Source organism: Heteronotia binoei, chromosome 19 (genome assembly GCF_032191835.1).
Source record: "Heteronotia binoei isolate CCM8104 ecotype False Entrance Well chromosome 19, APGP_CSIRO_Hbin_v1, whole genome shotgun sequence".
Classification (NCBI taxonomy): Eukaryota; Metazoa; Chordata; class Lepidosauria; order Squamata; family Gekkonidae; genus Heteronotia; species Heteronotia binoei.
This window is the reverse complement of record NC_083241.1, coordinates 23,637,586-23,661,818: the sequence shown is the minus strand read 5'-3', so window position 1 is coordinate 23,661,818 and position 24,233 is coordinate 23,637,586. Positions and strand designations below refer to the sequence as shown.

Genomic DNA, 24,233 nt, shown 5'->3' with positions numbered 1-24,233 from the left:
GGGACAAACGCCTCTGCATTTGACCAGCTTGTGCTTACTCTTGCATGGGACAGAGTTGATGTTGCCAAAAATCATGTTTTTGTTTATGGACAGCAGTGGCTGGTAAGTGAATGAAATGAAAAGAACAAAATGACTCTTAAGAAACAGTCTGTTGATATTGTAGAAATAACTTGGTGTAATAATTGGACTTCTTATACAGTTCTAGTATGTATTGCAGTTTTACTTGTTTTTATCTTGCCCTTCCTCCAAGGAACTCAAGGCAGTATACAAGGGCCTCCTACCCCTTTTATCTTCCCAGCAACCCTTTGAGGTAGGTTAGGGTGAGAACAGTGACTGGGTCCAGGTCACCCAGAGAGCTTCAACACCGAGGGGGGAATTTGAACAACTTACAATTACGACCTGGGCAGAATGAATGCTGCTGTATTGTAACCATGTGGATATACAAATGTCCCCCACTCCTTCCTTTTTTGGAGTAATTTTTTTCCTAACTAATTGAAGTTAAGGAGGACATACAGTAATGTTTGCACCAGATGATGAGAGTGCATCTGAGAAGAATGGAATTGTGTGTTCCACTTCACAGTTTGCTCTCTGAATGACTGTATTTTTTTCAAATATCTTAGAAAAATAATTTAGTAGAAATTATAGAATCTTCCACAGTGATAGAATTTCATATTTGGAGATAATGGCATTTTTGCTTCCACGCTTCCTTACTTAGTTTTCATGCCTTGATTTTTTAATTGGCATCTTTCTATTCATTCAGTTCCGAAGATTCAAGGAGCGCTTAGGTTTTCAGAAGAGGGGGCAGGGATCTTTATGGCAGACTCAACGTGTCATTTAATTTTAATATAAAGATTATGGTCTCATGTCTTCAGGTTGGATCTTTAGAGCAGGCTATGTTAGATGCCCTTGTGATGGACCGAGTTGCCTTCGTGAAACTACTTATTGAGAATGGAGTAAGCATGCACAAATTTCTTACAATTCCCAGACTGGAAGAACTTTACAACACTGTAAGTTGACAGTAATTCTGTTGAAAGATATCCTTTCGCCAGGGTCGTGTATCTAATTTTGGTTATATAGACATTCTTATGTTGTTAGGGCATTCATGGCCGGGGGGAGTTGCTTTACAGGTAAAATACTACTTGAAACTGATTTGGGTAATTATATGGAAAAATAGTATGTGAGAAAGGTTGTATTTTGAAACAATAATATAATCAGGGCTTTTTCTACCAAAAACGCCCAGCAGGAATGCATTTGCATATTGGGCCATACCCCCTGACATCACCATTGTTTCACACAGGGTTTTTTTGTAGAAAAAGCTCAGTAGGAACTCTTTTGCATATTAGGCCACACCCCTGACACCAAGCCAGATGGAAGTGCATTCCTGTGTGTTGCTGCTGAAAAAAACTGCCCTGAATATAATTAATGGGACATCATGTGAGTTGTAAAATGTCATCCACCAGAAACTCAGCAGCCATTCTGATGGATCAGGAATTGGAAGTTAATGTTTTTGTCCTACATTCAAAAAATTGATGATGACCTTGTATAATCTGTACAGGAAGTCTCAAACATGTTTCTATGTGACTCAGATCACATAAGAATATAAGAGTACTGCTGGATCAGAGCAATGGTCCATCTAGTCCAACATCCTGTTTTACATAGTGTTGAACCAGTTGCCCTGAAGAGCCAGCAAATGAGAACAGGAGGCTAAGGTTGTACTTCGAAACAATAATATAATCAGGGCTTTTTCTACCAAAAAAGCCCTGATTTTCTACCAAAAAAGCCCAGCAGGAATGCTATCTCTTAGCACTGGTATATGGAAGTTTCCTTTGCTGGCCATGGCTAGTAGCCATTGATGGACCTCTCCTCCATGAATCTACCTAACCATCTATGCTTCTGGCCCTGACTACATCCACTGGCAGTGAATTTCATGTTAACCTTTAATTGAAGTCAGAAGCTTAAGTGGAATAAATTATTTAAGACATTTCAATTAATATTGCTGTACATCTTGTTGGTCTCTCTCTTATAGATTCTGCAATTAGTTGTTGCTCCTCTTTTGAGAGGCTGAACAGTTGAAGAATGAAAAGGGAACAGAATTTAATGGGGAAATAAATACAACAAAGCAAAAGAGTTGGAAATGAAATTCAAGCTAAGATAGACTGATTAGGATGGAATGGGGAGGCATGAGTTTGCAGATGTTACTCAAGTGTCAGGAGGTTGCTGTCAGAATGATTAAAGAAAAGTCTAAAGTGGGGGGAGAGAATCTGTTTCTGGAGCTTTTCCTGCTAGAGGCTAGGTTGCTCCTTACTTATGTCTTCTCCTAGATTACCTCTCTTACATGACTGAGAAAGGTGGGATCATAGAATCATAGAGCTGGAAGGTACCTCCAGGGTTATCTAGTCCAACCCCCTGCACAATGCAGGAAACTCACAAATATCTCCGCCTAAAGGAAATTGTTTTGAACTCCCCAGAAGATACACCACAGAGGTTAATATTAATCTAAAAGACTAGTTTTTGTCATGTTTACATAGGACCTTTTTCATATAATACTTGTTGCTGTGAGGTCTTGAAGTTTTACTTCTGAAAACTTCAGCTAGGCAGTGCAGTACTTAAAAACCAAGGGGTACAGTACTAAAAGAGAGCACCTCTATTTAATAGGTGTTGTTATGGATAGTTTAGAGTAGGGGTCCCCAACACTTTTGAGCCTGTGGGCACCTTTGTAATTTTGAGAGCCCCAAATGGCTTCTACAGCAGGTGGAGCCCAAACCAAAATGGTTGCCTAGGGAGCCACAATACCTTCCTCCTTCCTTTGCCCAAGAATTTCTGAAGGGCAATAAAAAGAAAGGGAGGAAAGTGGGATGAGGAGGGAGAAAGACACTGGGGAATAAAAAGAAAGGAAGGAAAGCAGCATGGTGAAGAAGGAAGAAAGAGAAGGGGGACTGGAACCATGTAATAACTACGGAAAGCTTGGGTGCCTCCTGATCCTCCAGGGGCTGCGGGTGCTATTGTAGAGGAAAGTCCTTTTATTTAAATGAGGACTGTCAATAACAAGCTTTACCTTACAGTAGCTCCACCCACTTTCTTAAAAGCTTGGCAGTCGCCAAGGGAAATAATGGCAGGCACCATGGTACCTGAAGGCACAGTGTTGGTGATCCCTCATTTAGAATCTTGAAACTTTAATACAATCTGCAATACGATCTTCTATTTATAGTGCTGAGTTTTTTTTGTGAGATGTCTCAAACTATCTAAAAGTCTGCATTCTTCTCTTTGCATCAAGAAACAAGGCCCAACTAATCCAGCGCTGTTTCACCTTGTTCGAGATGTTAAACAGGTATGGTTTTTGGTGACTAAAATACTTCAGTGGTTTTAGACACATTTAAACAAAAAATAATGGTTAATATATCTTCTCCCCCCCTCCCTCATATGATGATGCTGGTGGTGTAAGGTGTTGTCAAGTCACAGCTGACTTATGGCAACCCCGTAGAATTTTCAAAGAAAGAGACGTTCAGAGGTGGTTTGCTATAGTCTGGTTCCACATCATGGCCCTCAAAGTCTCCCATCCAAATACTAGCCAGGGCTGACCAGACAGAGCTAGTGTGAGCTGTCCAGCTCAAGATATAATGATGTCAGCAAAAGGGTTTTAATTACTCTTTGCAGTAACCATGATGGAAGACTTCAGAGTAGTTTAATTCCCTTTCTTCTTTCCTCAAAGTGCTGTTTGGCATAACTTAAATTTTAAATGTACTCTGAAAATTATGAATACCTGTTGCTTTATGATCCAATATGGATCAAGTCTGCAATCTCATGTACATGTACCCGGCAGTATATTCCATTTTAGTTGGGGGAAGAGGCTCACATTTGAAATCTGTAAAATTATTTGGATAAAATTTGTTTGTGGTGCCCCGAGGCTATGTAACCTTGATTTCCCTTGCTCTTCCTGATAATATACATGTGAAAGTGATGAGTAGAGGCTGAGGGGTTTTGGGTATTCTAAATTAATAATCTCTTGCTCCCAGGGCAACCTTCCTCCAGGTTACAAACTCACTTTGATTGATGTGGGGCTCATTATTGAATATTTGATGGGAGGAACGTACAGATGCACCTACACACGAAAACGCTTCAGAGCAGTATACAACAGTCTCAGCGGCAGCAATCGGGTAGGTGGTTTTTCTCAGTCTAAAGGAACAGAAGCACAATGTATTGTTTCACAGTCTCAAATGTGTTTAAAACTTCCAACAATCCAGATCGCATATCGTAACAAGTTGATTTCTGAAAAGAGTATTTCCCTCAAAATCTCTAGAAGGGTTTTTTGAGTGCAAGTTGTACTAAATTGCTGTTTAGTAGTAATAGCAGTTATTAGGAAACATGCAGTATAAATATGCAGGGCCAATCCCGCCAAATATAAGCATTTAAAGTCCTGTTGCTTTTAACAGGAGAAACATGTGTGTGTTTAACTCTCACAACAGTCAGTGGGATGTTTCTCAAAACATTTGGCATTCGCTGTCTCGACAAACCTGACACCAGCCCTGTAATGTGTCAGCCACCCTCATGTTACAGAATGAGGGCTTAGACAAGGAGAGTTTTCCAAGGTCAGGCAGTGAACACATAGTTGATGTGAAATTTGAACTGGGTACTTTGCCAGCTCACAGCCCTTAACCCTTGTCTATCTATCAGCCTTTACCAAGTAATTTCTGTTTAATTTTTCATTTATTGTTTTTCATCTTGGTTTAACATTAGAATTAAGATTTAGCAAATGGAAGTAATGTAAAGGATTTTGGGATATGTCTCCCCTCCCCTTCTCTAATTTTTAGCGGTCTGGCCGAAATGCTTCAAGCAGCACTCCTCAGTTACGTAAAAACCACGAACCTTTTGGTAACAGGGCAGATAAAAAAGAGAAAATGCGGCATAACCACTTCATCAAAACTGCACAGCCTTACAAACCAAAGGTATGAGTACACACCATATTGTAGCTTTTTGGGGGGGAAGATAAATTAAGGAATAGGGGGCCCAGGGCTTTTGCCTTTTCAGGATTTTCTTGGCAGTGTTCAGAGTCTTCCTTAAATAGCACATTATAGTTCAAAGTACAGAAAAGGCAAATGTTCTGATATAACAGTTTGATCAATTCATTTTGCCATCACTGAATCTACTTTTCCAGAGTTCAGTAGATTCACTTTTCCATGCATTTCTGTGGTTCCTTTCATAGTAAAACCATTTTTGTTAATGAAACCACAAGCCAGGTTCTATTAGATCAGTCCTTGACCAATGGTGAGAACGGCGATTTCAATTCTTGTGTTTCACACATCCTTGCTGCCAGTGAAAGAGCTGCAGTTAACTCCTAATCAGGGCTTCCAGTCATATTCTTCAAATATCTCAAGTGCTGTTTCTGGATTGTATGGAGGTAATTTATCCTGTCGTTACATGGATATTTGCAAAATACATGAAATACATCTACGACAATACTGCCAGTCCACACTGGCCAGTCTGTAAATACACTTCAGCCAGAGATGGGTCGGATAACATTAAATGCACATCATGCTTTCTATAAATGAGGAGTGGAAGCAGCATTGTGTTCCACTCTAGCTGAAAGCACAGAAAGTGGGGTGGCTGAATAAAATGGGGGACTGCCCTTCAGTGCTACCCCTTATGAATAGTGGGAATGAATGATGGCAAAAAGAAATAGATACATGCATCTGCTTATTTTGCAAAACTTTTTACAAGCCACAGACATAAGCTTTCCTTGGTGGATAATTTCAGTTACCTCGGTGAAATAATTGTAACTTTAGCACAGAATATGTATAGAACTGCTGTGCTTGGCCACTATCACAAATTCATTATATGTGCCAGAGAGCAGTGGGGTTGTGGAGGGTTCGTATTGCAGTCACAGAGAACCAACTTTGAGGGCAGAAAGTTCCAGGTGTAGTTACAGAATCCTAGGGAGCAGCATTGGGAAAGACCTTTTTTAATCCATGTTGGATGGTTGGAAGTTAGCATACACTATTGATCTAATTTGGCTAACGGTCTGACTTTGACATATGGCAGTTTCAGATGTTCATGTATTTTTTAATCAACAAACTTTAAGACAGAAAAACAAAAATATTCTCTGTGTTGTTTCTGTTTTCAATTTCTGGGCCCTAATTGCCACATTAAACTGTGCCATAACAGTCTTTTTAAACCAGCTTTCCTCATTCTGCAGCACATGGAGAGCCAGCTTCACAAATACCATCATCCTAAAGAACTGCATTTATTTCCATGCCTTGTATAACACCTGGCAGTGGCTGTTTCAAGGTGGGAACTGCCTGCCATCATAGTCCCTTCCAGACAAGGACTTTGTCCCCTGAAAAATGGCACAGGTACCACATTGGAGACACTGAAGAACCACAGGTGGCATGCCAAATAGCTGCATGTGGCTCTTTAACTACTGAGCAGCAACTGCTTGAAACTATGAGCCATTAGGGTTGCCAGCCTCTAGATGACAGATGGCGATCTCCCACTATTACAACTGATCTCCAGGCTACAGAAATCAGTTCTCCTCGGAGAAAAATCGCTGCCTTGGAGGGTGGGCTCTATGGCTTTATACCCCGCTGAGGTTCCTTGCCTCCCCAAACCCTATCCTCCCCAGGCTCCGCCCCCAAAATCTCCAGGAATTTCCAAACCCAGAGCTGGCAACCCTAGCCACTATGATTCAACATTTCTTTATTCCCTATAACCCTTAATTTTCTTTCAATTTAATTTTTTTTAAAGGTCGATACTGTTATAGAAGAAGGAAAAAAGAAAAAAACCAAAGATGACATAGTAGATATCGATGACCCGGAGACACGGCGGTTTCCTTATCCTCTGAATGAGCTGCTACTTTGGGCGGTGCTAATGAAAAGGCAAAAAATGGCCCTCTTCTTCTGGCAACATGGGGAGGAGTCCATGGCCAAAGCCTTAGTGGCCTGCAGGCTGTATCGGTCGATGGCCTATGAAGCAAAACAAAGTGACCTTGTTGACGATACCTCGGAAGAACTCAAACAGTATTGCGAGTAAACAGCCTTCTGTCTTTTTAAAGATTTTCTGAGCTATCAGTTTAAAATGCCCATTTTAAAAAGAAAGTATACTTTCTCCAAATTTTAAATTTGATCCTGGGGAAAGACACTTTCTAAAAATTATGTATTAATACTCCTACTGTGCTCTTCCTCCAGAGGATTCAGAGTTGCTTTTGACAGTTTCCCATCCTGGTAGTTTTCTGCTTCTGAACTGCTAACATTGATAGCAAACTTACATTGTTTGGTGGCTTGGATTGAGGAGACCAGATTCAAATCTCTGCTCTTGTAATTCTTAGGATGACTTTTGCCCAGTTTACTCTCAGCATAAAGTACTATGTAGGGTTGTTGTAGGGAGCAAGGATATAATGGCTGGACTCTTTTTCTAGCAGAAGGTCCTCTTCATATTAGGCCACGCCCTCCTGATGTAGCCAATCCTCCTGGAACTTACAATAGGCTAACCGAACTTGGTGCCATAGAACGTGCCAACAGCTTTCTTGATGCCTGCCAAGTGTTTTAAGAAAATGGGCAGGGCCAGGTTGGGCTTTTACCTAGTAATGCTTCTGATTGGCCATCAGAAGTTTGATGGGCTGTGCAGATCTTGCAAAACATTATAGCTGCCACCATAGCACAAGGATATATATTGTGTAATTGATGGCAAGCTGTGCCAGTCATTTTGTGTCTGTGTCCACTATGCTGTGTCAGAATTCCAAAGATGCCCGCAGGCTCAAAAAGGTTAGGGACCTTTGAGGTCAGCCATCCAAGCTGCTTGGGAAAATATAAAGATAAAAATAAGAGACCCCTTCATATTGAAAATCAAAGTGCAGTGCATGTAAAAATTCACATGTATCTGGATCCTATACAAACATTCTTTCAACAAGAATAAAATAGCCAATTCAAATTACTATCCAACTTACACCTACTTTAATAAATTACACTCTTTGATGTTTTGTGGATATAGGTTGGATACCCATTTCATTTGAGTTGGATAGTTTATCCTTGTTGAAAGATTTTTTTTTTGTAGATTATATTGTATTTGGGACCTTATATCATAACATTGCATATAAAATTCTGGTGCCCTGGTATATCATTAGCTACTAATGGCGTTGTCAAAATAATTTTAAGCATTGTCAGAATATAGTCCTTATTTATTATTTGTGGGCTCTAGGTGGTTCATTTGAGAATAGCTCACCTGTATTTTGCACCCTTCTGTATCTTGTATTTTGTTTTTTAAGATAAAAACAGTACAGGCAAAAATAACCATGGTTGTGTATCCTTTGTATCCTCTAACTTGTGTGGGTGTGTGTTTACTTCCCAGTGAGTTTGGACAACTGGCTGTTGAGCTGTTAGAACAGTCGTTCCGGCAAGATGAAACAATGGCTATGAAGTTGCTAACTTACGAGTTAAAAAACTGGAGTAATTCCACCTGCCTTAAGCTAGCAGTGTCTTCACGGCTTCGCCCTTTTGTTGCTCATACATGCACACAAATGTTGTTGTCTGATATGTGGATGGGAAGACTAAACATGAGGAAGAATTCATGGTACAAGGTATTCAGTCTTGCCAATTTGCCTTCAGTGGGCTCTGCCATATGTTTCCTTTATTATTGTAGCTAGCAATACTTAGGGGAAAGCATGTTTTTGAGTACATAACCTTGCCAAGTCTTCATCACTGTATTCTTTATTTAAGATTAAATAAACTGCTTTTTTAACATGATCAAAGCTGGAGGTGGTATTGGGAATGCAACAATAACTCTTCTTATGATGCTTTATTATCTTTTTGAAAAAGGTACAGAAAGGTAGAAGGCAGAAACCAGGCAAGTAAGCCTTTAACCACAGGTGGATCTCTAGCTCTTCATGAGAAACTAATCTACTACTAAAAAAAAATTAGTGGTGAAACATTAACAGACTGAAAACGCCTTATTTAAAATTGAAACACCATTATGCTTTTCTTCAGGTAGTAAAGTAAAACACAATGTAGAAAACTTCATATTTGTATTTTAGTTGCACAAGCATGCACAAGTTGGAGGGCTAGTGGAAGGCAGACAAGCCAGCAGGATGTGAGTGGGTGTAAGTTTTCAGGAGGGTGTGCATAAAGCAAGCCATGTAGCCTTGATTAACCATAGCAGGAGCAGCATTGCTCTTTGGACACTGAACTGAAAATTTACCCCTCTCTGTATCAGACTGCAGAAAAGAATTCTGCGGAAATGTCTGTGTCATCCTCAAGCATCATTTTAAAGCATGATGTGCTTTTGTCTGTAGTGTGTACTAACTTGTCCTCTCTCACTTGGCTTGCTAGTGAACTAATTTTATCACTTAGAGAGACAGAATTTTTGATTTCTAAATGGATATAGCAAGACTGATTCCAGTAAATGCACGTTGGCTGAAGAAGACAGCAAGCAGTACTGGGAAAAAATCCAGGACAGCAAAAAACAATTTAAAATGGAGATATTTTCTCTTTTTGATATTTTGGAGTTCTGTATGTACTCACTGAATTAAAAAAAAAAGAACACATGCACAAAAACAACAGAAATATAATGTTTATTAGGACCAGAGAAAATACTGTAAAATAATGAGCAAGCCTTAAAAATCCCCTTGAACTCTTCATAAGGCTGGATGGGGGGTGGGGCGGGGAGAGTTGGGTAGTAGGAGAACAGAAAAGATGTTGGTAAACATGATGGAAAACCCAGGTCTGCAGATTGTTAACAGTCTTGAGATGGAGCATTGGAGGTGTGATGTAGGCTTATAGTAATCTTCTCTGCATGTTTACTTAGAAGTAATTCCCACTGAATCAAATGGTAATTACTGTATAAGATTATAACCTTGATTAAATTAGATGGTGTTAGGTTCTAAATAGATCTTGGGTTTCACCAAAAATTTCTGAAACAAAGATACAAAGGAAAGAAATGTATATACTTATTTCATTTATTTATACTCCACCTTTCCCTCAATGGGTAGCCTGAATAGCATATGTTGTTGTCCTCTCAGTTTTATCCTCACAACCACCCTGTGAGTAGATTAGTCTGAGAGAGTGTGACTGAAACTGTTGGTGTTGATACTTTCAGTGCAAGAATTGCCCTAATTTCACTGTCCCAGTAGCCTTTATTGAATCCTGAGATTGTTCGTCTTTGTTTTGAACCCAGTGTCCTTGTGCCCAGGCATGTACAACCTTTTTGAGCCAGTGGGCACCTTTGGAATTTTGAGGTGGGGTAGTGGCTGCTGCCACATAATGGCTGTCAAAGGAAATGGAGCCAAGTACAAAATAGCTGTCACAGGAGGTATAGCGATGCACCATCTCCACTGCTCTGGTGCTGCCTGGCCCCGGCCACCTCACAACCGATCTACAGAGTCCTGCTCCAGTGAGCAGTGAGGGGAGATGAAGGCGGCCATCCATTCATTGACCCAGCCCTCAAAATGGCCCAGCCTGCTATCCAGAAGCTCACCACCTTGGGCAGCCTGGGTCTAACCTTACACTGCAGCATACATATTTATTGAACATATTTAATTAGCCACCTTTCTACGTTATCTTACCCAAAGCAAATAAAAAACATAAACACCGCAAGTTAAAACCAACAATTTAAAACTGCCAGTAGGCAGAAGAACTAAAACCGAACACTTGCCTTTGTAACTTCCAGCTCTGTTCCATCCTAATAATCTGCAGAGTAGGGTTCTCTATTGTGGCTAGGGTTGCCAGCCTCCAGGTGAGACTTGGAGTTCTCTGAGAATGACGGCTGATTCCCAAATAGATCAGTCCCCCTGGAGAAAATGGCAGCTTTGGAGGGTGGACTCTTTGGCTTCACATCTCTGCTGAGCTCCCTCCCCAGGCTGTGGAGTTGGCAACCCTAATTGTAGCCAACAGCATTCCTTTCCCTCTCCCTTTTTGCTTACCATCCAGCCTGCATAAGAGTTTTAGGGTACTTGAAAGCTTGCTCACTGCTTTGTGATGCTCCGGTACTTTGTTCTAATAAACATTATTGCTCTATTGTGTTTTGGATTTTTTTTCTCAAGTTAAACGATATGGCTAACTGCAATTTCTGTCTTTACAAAAACATCCCTACCACACTGATTGTTCCTCTACATCTTTTACTTGCTACCTGACAGGCAGATATCAAGATATTTCTGGGAGGGTGTTCTATGTGTGCAGTGTGTATTTCCTGAAGTTTTTAGTACATCAATATCAAGTGTGAGTAGGCTTTTGAAAAATAACTTGGGATTTGCAATTTACAGGTGATATTGAGCATCTTGGTCCCCCCTGCCATACTAATGCTGGAATACAAAACCAAGGCAGAAATGTCCCATATTCCACAGTCTCAAGATGCACACCAAATGACCATGGAAGACAGTGAGAACAACTTCCAGACCATAGCAGAAGAAATACCAATGGTAACTCATTTGTTCATGCAGTGTTTTTGCACAAAGAATACTAATGCTATTGTCATACAACATGATTTTTACAATGTGCTTTTTTATGTTAGGAAGTGTTTAAAGAAGTAAAAGTCCTAGATGGTAACGAAGGGAAGCATGACATGGAGACAGCTGTAAAGCCCAAGAGACTTCCAGTGACACGGAAATTTTATGCCTTTTATCATGCACCAATAGTGAAATTCTGGTTCAATACGGTATGTGTTTTCTTTTTTACAACAAATTATTTTATTTCTTGTCCAGTGTGCACTTTGTAAAATCATTTTACTTTCTTATTTTTAATTTGTTTTTGTAAATTAATTTATGAAAAATTGCAAAATAATAAACAATACATATAAACCATGTAAACTTTAATTAATCTGTCTGATCTGACATTTGTCACTAAATATTTTTGTCTCTGAATACCAGCTTTTTAGACCTTTTCTTTTTAAATAAGCAGTCAGTTTCATCATGCACTATGTGTCATTCAGTTTCTCTTTGACTTTGGAGGGAATTTTCCCTCCAGTATGTGTCACAGATAAAATGCGTAGTTGTTACTGCGGACAGAACCAACTCTTGAAAAGGTACTACACTTGATCTTAGCCAAAAGGCCAAGAAGGAGACAGAATACATAGGATGAAATTTAATAATAACAGTTCTGGCATACTAGCAGTCTTAAAATCTGTGCAACTGAAATGTTTGCCACAATCATTTTCCAACAGCTTATGAACAACTCCCATCATACATGAAAGCAGATAGTGTTGAAATTGCCACAGAACTAACAGTTCTTTGTGGCTTTATAATTTTTGAAGAGTCTGTTTGATGACAGGTACTACCATTTTGATTACACCTTATTTTGTTTCTTTTTATAGTTGGCCTACTTAGGATTTTTGATGCTTTATACTTTTGTCGTTCTTGTGAGAATGGAAGAGCTGCCTTCCATTCAGGAATGGATTGTAATTGCTTACATTTTCACATTGGCTGTTGAGAAGATTCGTGAGGTATGTTGGCATTTTGCATAATTTTGTGTTCTGTGTAACTTGCTGAAATGCAGAGTCAGCTTTGTGTCTGTATCAAAGGGCTAGTTAAGATGAATTGTGCAGCAACTTACCTGTTACAGGAAAACAAGACAGCAGGTGCTCCTGGGTCTTATGGGCATCCAGACATGGGCATGATGTTTACCTACACAGATACTGTTGTACATGTTGCTAATAATTTGGGAATCAGTTGTGCAATCAGGGTTTGTGCATATCTTTAATGTACATAAATTCCATGCCAAAGTCATAGTCTTCTGGTGAGCCCAGAAATGAGACAGGTGTATAGGCTGAGCTGAAAAGCACACATTTACTTACACATTACACACAGCTTCTCTGTGTTTAGAAATTTATCCAAATGAGCTGATTCATAAATTCTAACGAAGTTGTTTACACTTAATGCACTTGCATTCTTACTGCATGTGTAGTGTAACTTGCCACAACAACATAGTCTGGATTCCTCCCAAAGGAATTAATAGATGTTAGAAGCGTGCTGTGCTTGCAGACCTTGTTCTTGAAAACAGTCATTTGTCCAAGATATCCTCCCACCCAAGGCTTTTTTTGTAGCAGGAACTCCTTTGCATATTAGACTACAACCCCTGATGTAGCCAATCCTCCAAGAACTTACAGGGCTCTTAGTACAGGGCCTACTGTAAGCTCCAGGAGGATTGGCTACATCAGGGGTGTGTGAGCCTAATATGCAAAGGAGTTCCTGCTACAAAAAAAGTCCTGCTTCCACCCTAGGGAAAAGTGTTCTGAAAGTAAATTCATGCATCAAGGGAAATAACCCTATGTAGTCATACTTGACTATTGTTTATTTTCTTCAGTTATACCCCAGCCTTTCTCCCCAGTGGGGACTTGAAGGCAGTTTACATTGTTCTCTTCTCAGATTTTTGTAATCCTCACAACAACCCTGTGAAGTAGGTTAAGCAGAGATTGTGTGACTGTTCCAAGGTCACCCAGCAAGCTTCTATGGCAGAGCAGGGATTCAAACCTGGATCTCTCAAGTCATAATCCAATGGAGGATGGGGTGGGCTTCCATTTCCTATGGGCAAGGTGTTCTGAAATGAAGAATGAGGCTAATTCTGACACATAGCATAGACTGGATTGGGGTTTTATATTTGCGTAACTTTGGAGAGGCTGTGAGATCATGGGAAGATGCAACACTGCCTGCCTGGAAACTGTGGCTTATTAAACAGGAGCCTTCCGTGGGGACCTGTACTCTGTCCCTTCCGTTCTCCTACTCAGATACCCCCCCACACACACTCCCTTGTCTTACAGTGCAGTCCTAAGAACATTTTCTCTAAGAACATAAGAGAAGTCCTAAGAACATAAATAGATGTGTGTGGGATCCTGAGTAAAAGCTGCTTAAGATTTCTGTCTTAGCTGAGCCTTAACGGTAGTTTCCTGTTACATGTGTCCCAGCTGTAAGCAGTGCTGAAAATAAGCCAAAGTTGGCAATATGCACAAACCTCTTTAAAACCTAGTTCAAACCCAGGTTTGATTTGTGTTAACCATAGTTTGTGTGCCTTTGTAATTGTCACATATCCTTTGAAATAAGTTGAAATTGACTGTGCCCAATTGCTCGTTGTTTTTAAAACAGATCTTCATGTCGGAGGCTGGGAAGGTTAGTCAGAAGATAAAAGTGTGGTTCAACGATTACTTCAATGTCAGCGATACAATAGCCATCATCACTTTCTTTATTGGTTTTGCACTAAGATTTGGAGCAAAAGGGAATTTTAATGAAGATACTTATTCATTAAATCACATTTTTGTTGCTGGAAGAGTAACTTACTGTCTGAATATAATCTTCTGGTATGTGAGGCTACTGGATTTCCTAGCTGTAAACCAACAGGCTGGCCCTTACGTCATGATGATTGGGAAAATGGTAAGCCTTTTTCTTTGGTCTTGGATTCAGATGCTTGCACAGTATTTGTTGTTATATTTTTACAGCCATGTGAAACAGATCTACAAATGAAAGCAAAAGGCAAATTCCATCTTGTTGAATTGTTCATTGCAGCCAAAGAGTCTATATGTCAGGACCCCCAAAGTTCAAAGAGCACAAATGATCAACTTTATAAATGGTTGTTTATTGACTCTCGACAGCAGATTACAACCATGATGGTCTTTGCGAAGACTGGCAATGATGGGCTGTCTGGCCCCTTGTATAGGCTACCCCAAACCATTACATGTTTAAAGAAAAGCGGGAAGCATCATCCCTCCCTCCAGCATCCCTGTCCCTTTCGCAGGTGCTTCTTGGCTGGCAACGTGACTTTGCTCTCCCTTAGCAACCCCGTTGGCCAGTGTAAGGAATTTGGATAACTGTTCCAAGGAGATAAGCATAGGGAGGCAGCGATGAGCAGACAGTAAGACTTATTCATGATTAAAAATGGCAAGGCACTTGACACTGTGGATATGAATCAGGTTACCAGTGCAGTCCTAAGCAGAGTCTACATCCTTATAGGCTCAGTGAAGTCAGTGGGTTTAGAAGGGATTATTTTTTTCTTAGGATTGCTTTATGCATGTTGTGCTAATGTGGGTGCTAGGTTGATTGAGAAAACTGTACGTGACAGGACTGGGATTGCATATGCTCATTTGCGTAGCTCTCACGCATACATATGGGGTGCATATGGTGTGTGCAGTCCAGTGTTGTGTTGTGCAGGTCAGCATTGATTATGACTAGCATGCAAACATGTTGAACAATGCACAGGTATCTGGGGCGAGGACAAGACAGTCAAGGTTCCTCACTGTGTGTACATTCCAAATTAATTTTATTTATAAAATTTGTGTCCCACCTTTTTGCCTAGTCAGGGTCACCAAGGCAGCTGACAGTTAAAACAAAACATAAAAATGCATCATAAAAATCATTAAAAGCAAAAAAGGAAATGCTTATTTAAAAGCACATAAAACTAATTTAACGGAGGAGTAGTTGAGAGAATGCCAAATGAAGCAAAGAAGTGCTCACCCGTGAGTTGAAGACTGAAACAGAAGGGGGCAGATGAATGTCCATGGGGAGAGAGTTCCATAGTCTAGTGCCACAACTAAGAAGACTGTCACTTGGGTTGCCATGCACCTAATCCAAGAGAGTGGGACACACAAAGCAAAGCTTTGGAAAATGACCATAGTGATTGAGTAGGTTCATATGGTATGCTGATCCCAAGCAGTGTTCCCTCTAAGCTGAGTTAGTGTGAACTAGCTCATAATTTTTTAGCCTCCAGCTCACACCTTTTTGTCTTAGCTCAGGAAAAATGACCCCAATGCAAACTAATTTTATGCATTAGCTCACAACTTTAATCCAGTAGCTCGCAGAGTAGAATGTTGTGCTCACAGGAGTCCACAGCTTAGAGGGAGTATTGGTCCCAAGCCATATAGAGCTTGAATTGAGCCCAGAAACATATTGGGAGCAGTGTTCCCTCTAAGCTGAGTTAGCGTGAGCTAGCTTACAGATTTTTAGCTTCCAGCTCACACATTTTTGTCTCAGGAAAGATGACCCTAGAGCTCACTAATTTATGCAGTAGCTCGCAGTTTTAATGCCAGTAGCTCACAGCTTTAATACCATAACTCACAAAGTTGCATTTTTGCTCACAAGACTCTGCAGCTTAGAGGGAACATTGATTGAGAGCCAGTATAGATGGGCCAAGACTGGATGTGATTCCTATCAACTGCTCCAGTCAACAAGCCAACTGCAGCATTCTGTATCAATTAAAGTTTCTGAAACACGTTTCAGTGGCTGCCCCACACAGAAGACATTGCAATAATCTAGAGGTTATGCTGGTGTGCACCACAGTGGAGGTATCTTTTCTGAAGCTGGTTAACCAGTCAAACTTAGAAAAAGGCACTCCTGGCCAATGTTCCCTCTAAGCTGAAGAGTCTTGTGAGCCAAAATTCTACTTCGTGAGCTACTGGCATTAAAGTTGTGAGCTACTGCATATATTAGTGTGCTCTGGGGTCATCCTTCCTGAGCTAAGACAAAAATGTGTGAGCTGGAGGATAAAAATCTGTGAGCTAGCTCACACTAACTCAGCTTAGAGGGAACACTGCTCCTGGCCACAGCTGCCATCAGCTTATCCAGCAGCAGGTCCAGAATTGTTCCTTTAATGGGAAGGCAGCCCCATCCAGAGTAGGTGACATCTTAAATCCCAGATCAGACCTTCCAACCTCTGGTAGCACTTCTGTTTTATTGGGTTGAAGCTTCAGTTTATTCGCCCACATCCATCCCAAAGCTGCCTCCAGGCAACAATTAAAGGTTGCCTGGGATTGGGAACTGAGCTGAGTATCACCACCATACCGGTGACTGTCCAGATAAATGGCTTGCATAAGACTATTGTTGCTGTGTACATATATGTGCTATATGCATGTAAAAATAGCAGAAATCACAGGGGGTTCCCTCCTCCACACACTCAGGTTCCATTGACACAAATAGACAGAGCACAGATATTTAACTCTGAATTTTTTCTTCATTTCCAAGTGAACTGGCCCAGTGGTGATTTTGACTGTGTGCATGAATTAGCTTCAGACATTAGAGTGGTGACTCGAATTAGGAAGTTAAAAATAAAATTATGTACTGTAACAAAATTATTCCTTGACTTGCATATGAAACAGATCCTCAGTTCGAAGTCTTGGGAGTATTACGTGTTCCACAGCGGGAAAGTCCTAGCATCGGTAGAGATACTTTGCTGTTGAATTACAGTTGTTACTACATAGTAAACATTTTTTGTGTTCTGACGTCCAAGAAGGATTTCATGTCAGAAAAATCAGTCAGTTGCTTGAACAAGCCAATTACAATGAGTAGTAATTTAGAAGAAGTGCTCTCGTGACTTTTAAGAGGTTATTTCAGTTTCTTTGACTTTGCCTCTGTATTTTAATAGGTGGCCAACATGTTTTACATTGTAGTGATCATGGCTGTTGTCCTGCTCAGTTTTGGAGTCCCCAGGAAGGCAATACTTTACCCTAATGAAGAACCATCCTGGGTTCTGGCAAAAGATATTGTGTTTCAACCCTACTGGATGATCTTTGGTGAAGTTTATGCTTATGAAATAGATGGTAAGAAGAGATTTCCTGGAATTGGGGGTCTGTCTTGTTTGAAATGTTGCTTCCCTGTACAGATGGAAAGGGATGTCAGATGGAAAGGGATGTCAGCCTTTCACAGGCTATATATTGAGTCCTCTCACTGTGCTCTGTATAGACAATGAGAAGCATTTAAGAGACAATGGACTGAGAGTGGTTTTTACTGGGAAGATGAAAGCAGTGTGGGAAACAGAACACGCTTCTAATGCAGATAACAGTTTCTTCCTTGCAATTAACCTTGTGGGACCTAATTAGTCCTATTTGGATGGGGAAGCAGAAGCCAGAATATGGACTCTCCCCATGTAAATTGGAGGGCATTTAGGCCAGAGGAAGTCCTGTCCCTTGGACTGTGTAAGCAGGTCTGAGGAATGCTTCCTTGAGAAGGTGTGGCCAGGGCTGGTGCGGGGGAGTAGGCCAAGTAGGCGGCCACCTCCAGCGCACTTGGCTTAGAGGCGCCATGAGGTGTCCCCTCTCCCCGCATCCACTGCCTCCTCTGCCCGCTGCCGCTCCCTGTGCTTGCCACTGCTGCCCGCCTGCTGTGCTCACCGCCGCCTCCCCCCGCATGCCCCTCCGACTCTTCCGAAGCTTCCAGAGGCTTTGGAAGAGTCCGAGCCGACTGGCTTGTAGCATGCCCGCCTCACTCCCGACTCTTCCAAAGCTTCCAGAGGCTTTGGAAGAGTCCGAGCCGACTGGCTTGTAGCATGCCCACCTCACTCCCGACTCTTCCGAAGCTTCCAGAGGCTTCAGAAGAGTCCGAGCCGACTGGCTTGTAGCGCGCCGCTTCGCCCCCAACTCTTCCGAAGCTTCCAGAGGCTTCGGAAGAGTCCAAGCCGACTGGCTTGTAGAGTGCCTGCCTCGCCCCCGACTCTTCCAAAACTTCCCAAGGCTTCGGAAGAGTCTGGGGGGCAGGGCAGTGACATTATGGTGATGTCATCTGGGTGCGCACAAGAATACAAACACTTGGGGGGCGGAAATTGGAGACTCAACCTAGGGGCATGGGCCCCCCTAGTGCCAGGCCTGGGTGTGACTTTTTTCCTAGTGGTCTCCCTACCTTTGTCAGGGAAGAGCTCCTTTGAGCTGAGAAATGCATACAGAAACAGAACAAGAAAAGTCAGAAGCAGTAGATTAGTGAGAGAACAGAAGGGCTTTAAGCCATAACTCAGCCAGAGGTCTTTTTCCATTCCCCCACCCCACCTCAGGCATAATTCATAGGGGACGAGAAGTTGTAAGTGGGGTGACCATACAAGTGTTTACTCCCTGTGCATCACTGCAGAGCCCCCCTCCCACAAGTTTAGGTGAATGGGTACAGTTTTCCCCTTGCTTGACTGTACATGTTCCTGAGCTGCAGTAGTTCTTTTTTGCTTCTAAGTTATAATTATTTCATGCATGGTATCTATAAATTGAGTCCTCTCCTTCTGAACACTATTGCATTTAATTCAAGTCTTGTACAGGGGTGGCCAAACTGTGGCTCAGGAGTCACATGTGGTTTTTTCACATATATTATGTGGCTCCTGCTGGTCAAGGAGGAACTTGCAGGATTACTCTCAAGCAAGTGTGCTTAGCATTGGGAATTCAGTTAGCCCCTGAGTGCTGACCCATAGGTAGGTGACTATTTCACTGTGTTGAAGAGGGGAAGGAGGGGGAAATAGGCAGGCTTGCAAGCTCTTCTCCACCACAGAGGTTGACTGAGGCCTAGAACGGGGAAAGACAGCACAAGAGCTGGGGGAGCCACTGGAAGGAGGGATGAAATTAAAGAGGGTGGCACGCAGCATTCCCCCTTAGTTTCATAGTTCCTGTAGGAGTAGAATTTACTAAACTTGGTGTCAGGCAAAGAGAGATGCATAATGGTGCAAATGGTGGTCAGTGTTTATGTGGTACATGTGTGTTCCTTTCTTCCGGACCTTTCCCTGTGCTGGTCTTATGGGGACTGTTATTTCCAGCTTTTGTTGTTGTTTTTTAAGTGTCTCCTAGTATAGTCACAGTACAAAGAAATTAAGAGTTTTAATAAAGATGCATATGTAATATTTGTTCATGTAGTTCTCAAACATCTGACATTTATTCTGTGTGGCTCTTACTTTATGCAAGTTTGGACAACCCTGGTCTTGTCTCTCCTAATGCTTGTGGGATTTCTGCAAGCAATATCCTTAGGAAGCACCACTTTCTGTGATGGAACATTTGGTTGTGGTCCGGTGTGAATTATCAGGCATATATCCTTCTAGAAACAGCCTCCTGAAAGATTGGAAGCTTCTACAAATTTCTCCAGGCCCTTCCTTTACACTCATCAAGTGTTTGTGTGTGAGTCCCTCTTGGTAGACAAGAACTGCTTCTTCTCAAAGGATAATATTAAGTTATTTGTTTACTCCCATTTATACCACACCTTTTTCCTTTACAGAGATCCAAAAGGCTTTGCTTCATTCTCCTTTCCTCCATTTTATCCTTACAGGAACCCTAAATTAGATTAGGCTGAGAGGGTAAGGCTGGCCTAAGCACACTTTCATGGAAGAGTCATAACTGAAACCTAAATCTCCTGGATTCTATTCCAGCACTTCAACTACTGCACCTTAATTGCAGCATTCATTCTATAGCTCAGGTTGACCCCTCAGTGTAGGAGCTGATGAACTTGAAGTTTGGTTTAGAGCAGGGGTGGCCAATCTTGCTTAATGTAAGAGACGCACAGAAGAAACATCAGATGTTTGAGAGCTACAATATATGAACAAATGTTTGAGAGCCACAAGATAGGAAGGCAGGCAGGCAGGCAGGCAAATTGAAGGGGAGGGAGAGGTGGAAAAAAAGCAACTTTATTTTTGAATATATTTTCCAAGCTGCTGGATGGCTTGACTTGGAGAAATTACTTAAAGAGAGAAAGGCCTTCTCCAAGCCAGCTGATGGAGTGGTGGGGGCTTTGAGAGCCAAGAGCCACAGTTTGGCCATCCCTGGTTTAGGGTTTTGGATTCAGTTCTAACCAGTCATGAGTGTAGTTTTCGGTATTTTATGTTGCATTTAGATTTTTTGTAAGCAATACTTTATGTAAATGTGTTTTGAAAAATCTGTCTTTTTCCCTTTAAAAGAAATTGTTTAGACATATTTGTTCAAAACCTGACATATGCAGTACACACTAATTTCTTATTGGTTGAGTTTGAAGATGAATGGCTTTGATGCACCCACATTTACCTGCCTGCCTCTCTAGCTGTTGTTCCAAATTTTTAAAAGTATGCAGTGAGTGCTTCTTGTTAAATAGTGACTGGTAGCAGTTTATTGTTGATTTTGTTTACAAAGAGCTTTGTTTTAGAACTGCTAGATTTGACTGCAGAATTTTCTAATCATTTCTGTTTGTTATTGGTTGAGTGTGTGCAAACAATTCTGACCAAAATGTTAAAGAGCTCTGCGTGATGGGATCATGGCTCACTCCGTTTCTTCAATCAGTCTATCTCTTTGTCCAGTACATAATTATGGTCAATCTCCTCATCGCCTTTTTCAAGTACGTATATACATCAGTTTGTTTACTATATAAACATTTCAAAAGGTGGCTAGCTTGCTGATTTGTTCTAGCTTGCAATAGTTTTCTTACTCATGGGTTGATGTTGTAATATCATCATCGCTAATATATAGATCTGAATGTGTCTGGGGTATTGTACTAAAACATTTACTTTTTTGTTTTTTGTTCTTTCTTTAGCAATGTATACTTGCAAGTGAAAGCAATTTCCAACATTGTATGGAAATACCAGCGTTATCATTTTATTATGGCTTATCATGAGAAACCTGTCCTGCCCCCTCCTCTTATCATCCTTAGTCATATGGCTTCCCTGTTCTGTTGCGTATGCAAGCGAAGAAAGACCGATAAAGCTTCAGATGGACCAAGTAAGAACATGGCAGAGAATGTACAATGTTGTTCTTCTTTTATATAATGTCAAATACTGTGTGTATGTGTAAGGAAACTGCTTATCTCCACTCTTCTTAACAGACATGCACAACTTAATTTTAAAAACCTAGGAACTACTCATATCCAAATCTCAGTTTGTATACTAGGGTTGCCAGCCTCCATATCTTTCTCCAGGGCTAGTGCTGTGTGAAGTGTTTCGTGATGTTGTGATGAGTGGGGTACGTCTCTTTGATAAAGGTGTATATGGAAACAGTAACATAGGTGAGCTTTACTGTTGGCTACCCACTTTTAAAAAGCTGTTCACAAACAGTGAAGCTTCTAGTTTGGCAACTTTGGAAAAAGAACTGAAGAAATGCCAATGAAAAATAAGAACTGATTGCACGCAGAATTAGTTATAGCACCGGAACTTTAATTTACCCGTGGATGCGGGCGAACGGTTTACAAGCGTTTGAAGTCGGAAATTGACATGTTGAATGAAAAAACAACTTTGAAACTTTATTCTTCTCACAACGGACTTTTGAATATGTGACATTTTGTATGTTGCGAAGTGATATGTATTTTTGCAAAAGGTGGTTCAGAATAATATTGTCTACATTCATAATTTTTAAAAATATATATTAGAATTTTTCATTAATTTTCCACAGTTTTTTGGTGTTTGTATAATTAGCCTCCAGGTAGGGCCTGGAGATCTCCTGCTTTTACAACTAATCTCCATCTGGCAGAGATCAGTTCCCCTGGAGAAAATGGCAGCTTTGAAGGATGGACTCTATGGCAGGGGGTGGCCAATGGTAGTTCTCCAGATGTTTTTTGCCTACAACTCCCATCAGCCCCAGCCATTGGCCATGCTGGCTGGGGCTGATGGGAGTTGTAGGCAAAAAAACATCTGGAGAGCTACCGTTGGCCACCCTTGCTCTATGGCATTCTGCCATGCTGAGGCCCCTCCCCTCCTCAGACCCCACCCTCTCCCAGATCCATCCCCAAAATCTCCAGGCAATTTTAATGAATTGGACAGAGTGAGCTTGGAGGCACAGGGTTTTTTATTTTATTTTATTACATTTATATCGCGCCCTCCCCTAGGGGGCTCAGGGTGGCTAGCAACAGTTAAAACAGCATAATGTTAAAATAAAGGTACAATAAAATCTAAAACATTTCAAACAGTTCATACAGTTTAAAACATGTAATACAGTTTCAGGTTCACTCACTAGGATCCAAGATGGTGGATTTTTTTTCTTATTGAGTGCTACATGTGGATGTGGAAATATGTAGTGGGGATGTGTCGGTTCTTTAAAGGACTCTGCAGTTGAAACTGTATTGTTGAAATTGGTATTGTCAGCCCAGTTTCTTAATTATAATGGGAGCTATTTGTACTGTTAGGTGTGATTTGATGGTGAACTTGGTTTGTAGAGATTGGGGTACTGCTAAAGATCAGCATATGATCAGTACTTGAGTTCTGTTTTTACTATCACGTGAGTGCCATTTTGGATTTTCTGTCCCCAGGATGGCGTTACCAGCCCTAAGATGGGAAATTGCAAAATATTTGGGGGATGGAGCCTGAGGAGGGGGCAGAGTTGGGGATGGAGGGCCCTCAGTGGTGTATAATGCCATAGAGTCCACCTCCCAGAGCAGCCATTTTTTTCCAGGGGACCTGATTTCTCTAGACTGGAGGTCACTTGTAATTCCAGGAGTTCTACAGGACCCAGTTGGAGGTTGGCAGCCCTAAGCATCATATTGCCTATGCCCTGGAATTTTTTAGGGGGAAGGGAGTTATATAGATGAATAAAATACACAAGTTTATATATAAATGGTAGTGTTGCCACTTTTACATTTGGATTACTTCTATTTGGATAGGCTGTGTGTATGATAGTGTCTACTCCTTTATCCCATGCTTTTCTGTACCCATTGGCCTTTTCTTAAGACTGTTCTTTTCACTTTGTTCCTGTTCTCCAGAACTGTTTTTAACAGAAGAGGATCAGAAGAAACTACATGATTTTGAAGAATTATGTGTTGAAATGTATTTCAATGAAAAAGATGACAAGTTCCATACGGGGAGTGAAGAAAGAATTAGAGTAACTTCTGAACGGTAGAAAACTTTAATGAATAAGCATTTTAAAATGTATTTTGTTTGGTTTGAAAGCCGTAGCCACCTTTTAAGAAGTGCATCCATTCCTTTTCAGATATTCAAGAGTGATTGAAGCTTCTAACTGAATAACTGTTGCACTTCTCAGACAGATCTAAATATGTATGGTCATTTATCATTGGGCTTAGACTAGAGTAAGGAACCCCATGGCGCAGAGTGGTAAAGCTGCAGTACTGCTGTCCAAGCTCTGCTCACAACCTGAGTTTGATCCTGGTGGAAGCTAGGTTCAGGTAGCCAGCTCAAAGTTGACTCAGCCTTCCATCCTTCCGAGGTCGGTAAAATGAGTACCCAGCTTGCTGGGGAGAAAGTGTAGATGACTGGGGAAGACAGTGGCAAACCACCCCATAAAAAGTCTGCCATAAAAATGTCATGATGTAACGACTTGGTGCTTGCACCTTTACCTTTTACCTTAGATTAGAATAACACTGTGTAGGATTGTTCTGGTAGAGTAGTAGTATTTCTGTAGCCTGTTTGGAGGTTATGCTTTTGAGTGCCAGAGTCTGTTCAAATTTTCTAATTCCAGAAGAATAATTTTGCCCTGACCTGGATGGACCAGGCTAGCCTGATCCCATCAGGTCTCAGAAGCTAAGCAGGGTTGGCTCTGGTTCCGTATAAAATGTAAGACAACCCTCTCTGTTTCTTGAAGGCACACCCACAAAAAAACCCTGGGCATCTTTTGATTCATATTCAAAAATCCAT

At 41.2% G+C, this 24,233-nt stretch overlaps 1 protein-coding gene across 1 annotated transcript in view; it reads left to right on the top strand.

Annotated features, from left to right (window-relative positions):
- LOC132587527 (transient receptor potential cation channel subfamily M member 7) overlaps nucleotides 1–24,233 on the top strand; it is an 89,135-nt gene that overhangs the window by 41,783 nt on the left and 23,119 nt on the right. The window contains exons 11-25 of the mRNA XM_060259812.1: nucleotides 2–102; nucleotides 873–1,007; nucleotides 3,275–3,328; nucleotides 4,014–4,154; nucleotides 4,809–4,943; nucleotides 6,739–7,019; nucleotides 8,338–8,566; nucleotides 11,243–11,398; nucleotides 11,491–11,634; nucleotides 12,289–12,417; nucleotides 14,054–14,338; nucleotides 17,319–17,493; nucleotides 20,863–20,995; nucleotides 21,191–21,375; nucleotides 23,345–23,477. Of these exons, the coding sequence (XP_060115795.1) occupies nucleotides 2–102; nucleotides 873–1,007; nucleotides 3,275–3,328; nucleotides 4,014–4,154; nucleotides 4,809–4,943; nucleotides 6,739–7,019; nucleotides 8,338–8,566; nucleotides 11,243–11,398; nucleotides 11,491–11,634; nucleotides 12,289–12,417; nucleotides 14,054–14,338; nucleotides 17,319–17,493; nucleotides 20,863–20,995; nucleotides 21,191–21,375; nucleotides 23,345–23,477 (2,416 nt within the window). The remainder of the gene's footprint in view (nucleotide 1; nucleotides 103–872; nucleotides 1,008–3,274; nucleotides 3,329–4,013; nucleotides 4,155–4,808; nucleotides 4,944–6,738; nucleotides 7,020–8,337; nucleotides 8,567–11,242; nucleotides 11,399–11,490; nucleotides 11,635–12,288; nucleotides 12,418–14,053; nucleotides 14,339–17,318; nucleotides 17,494–20,862; nucleotides 20,996–21,190; nucleotides 21,376–23,344; nucleotides 23,478–24,233) is intronic.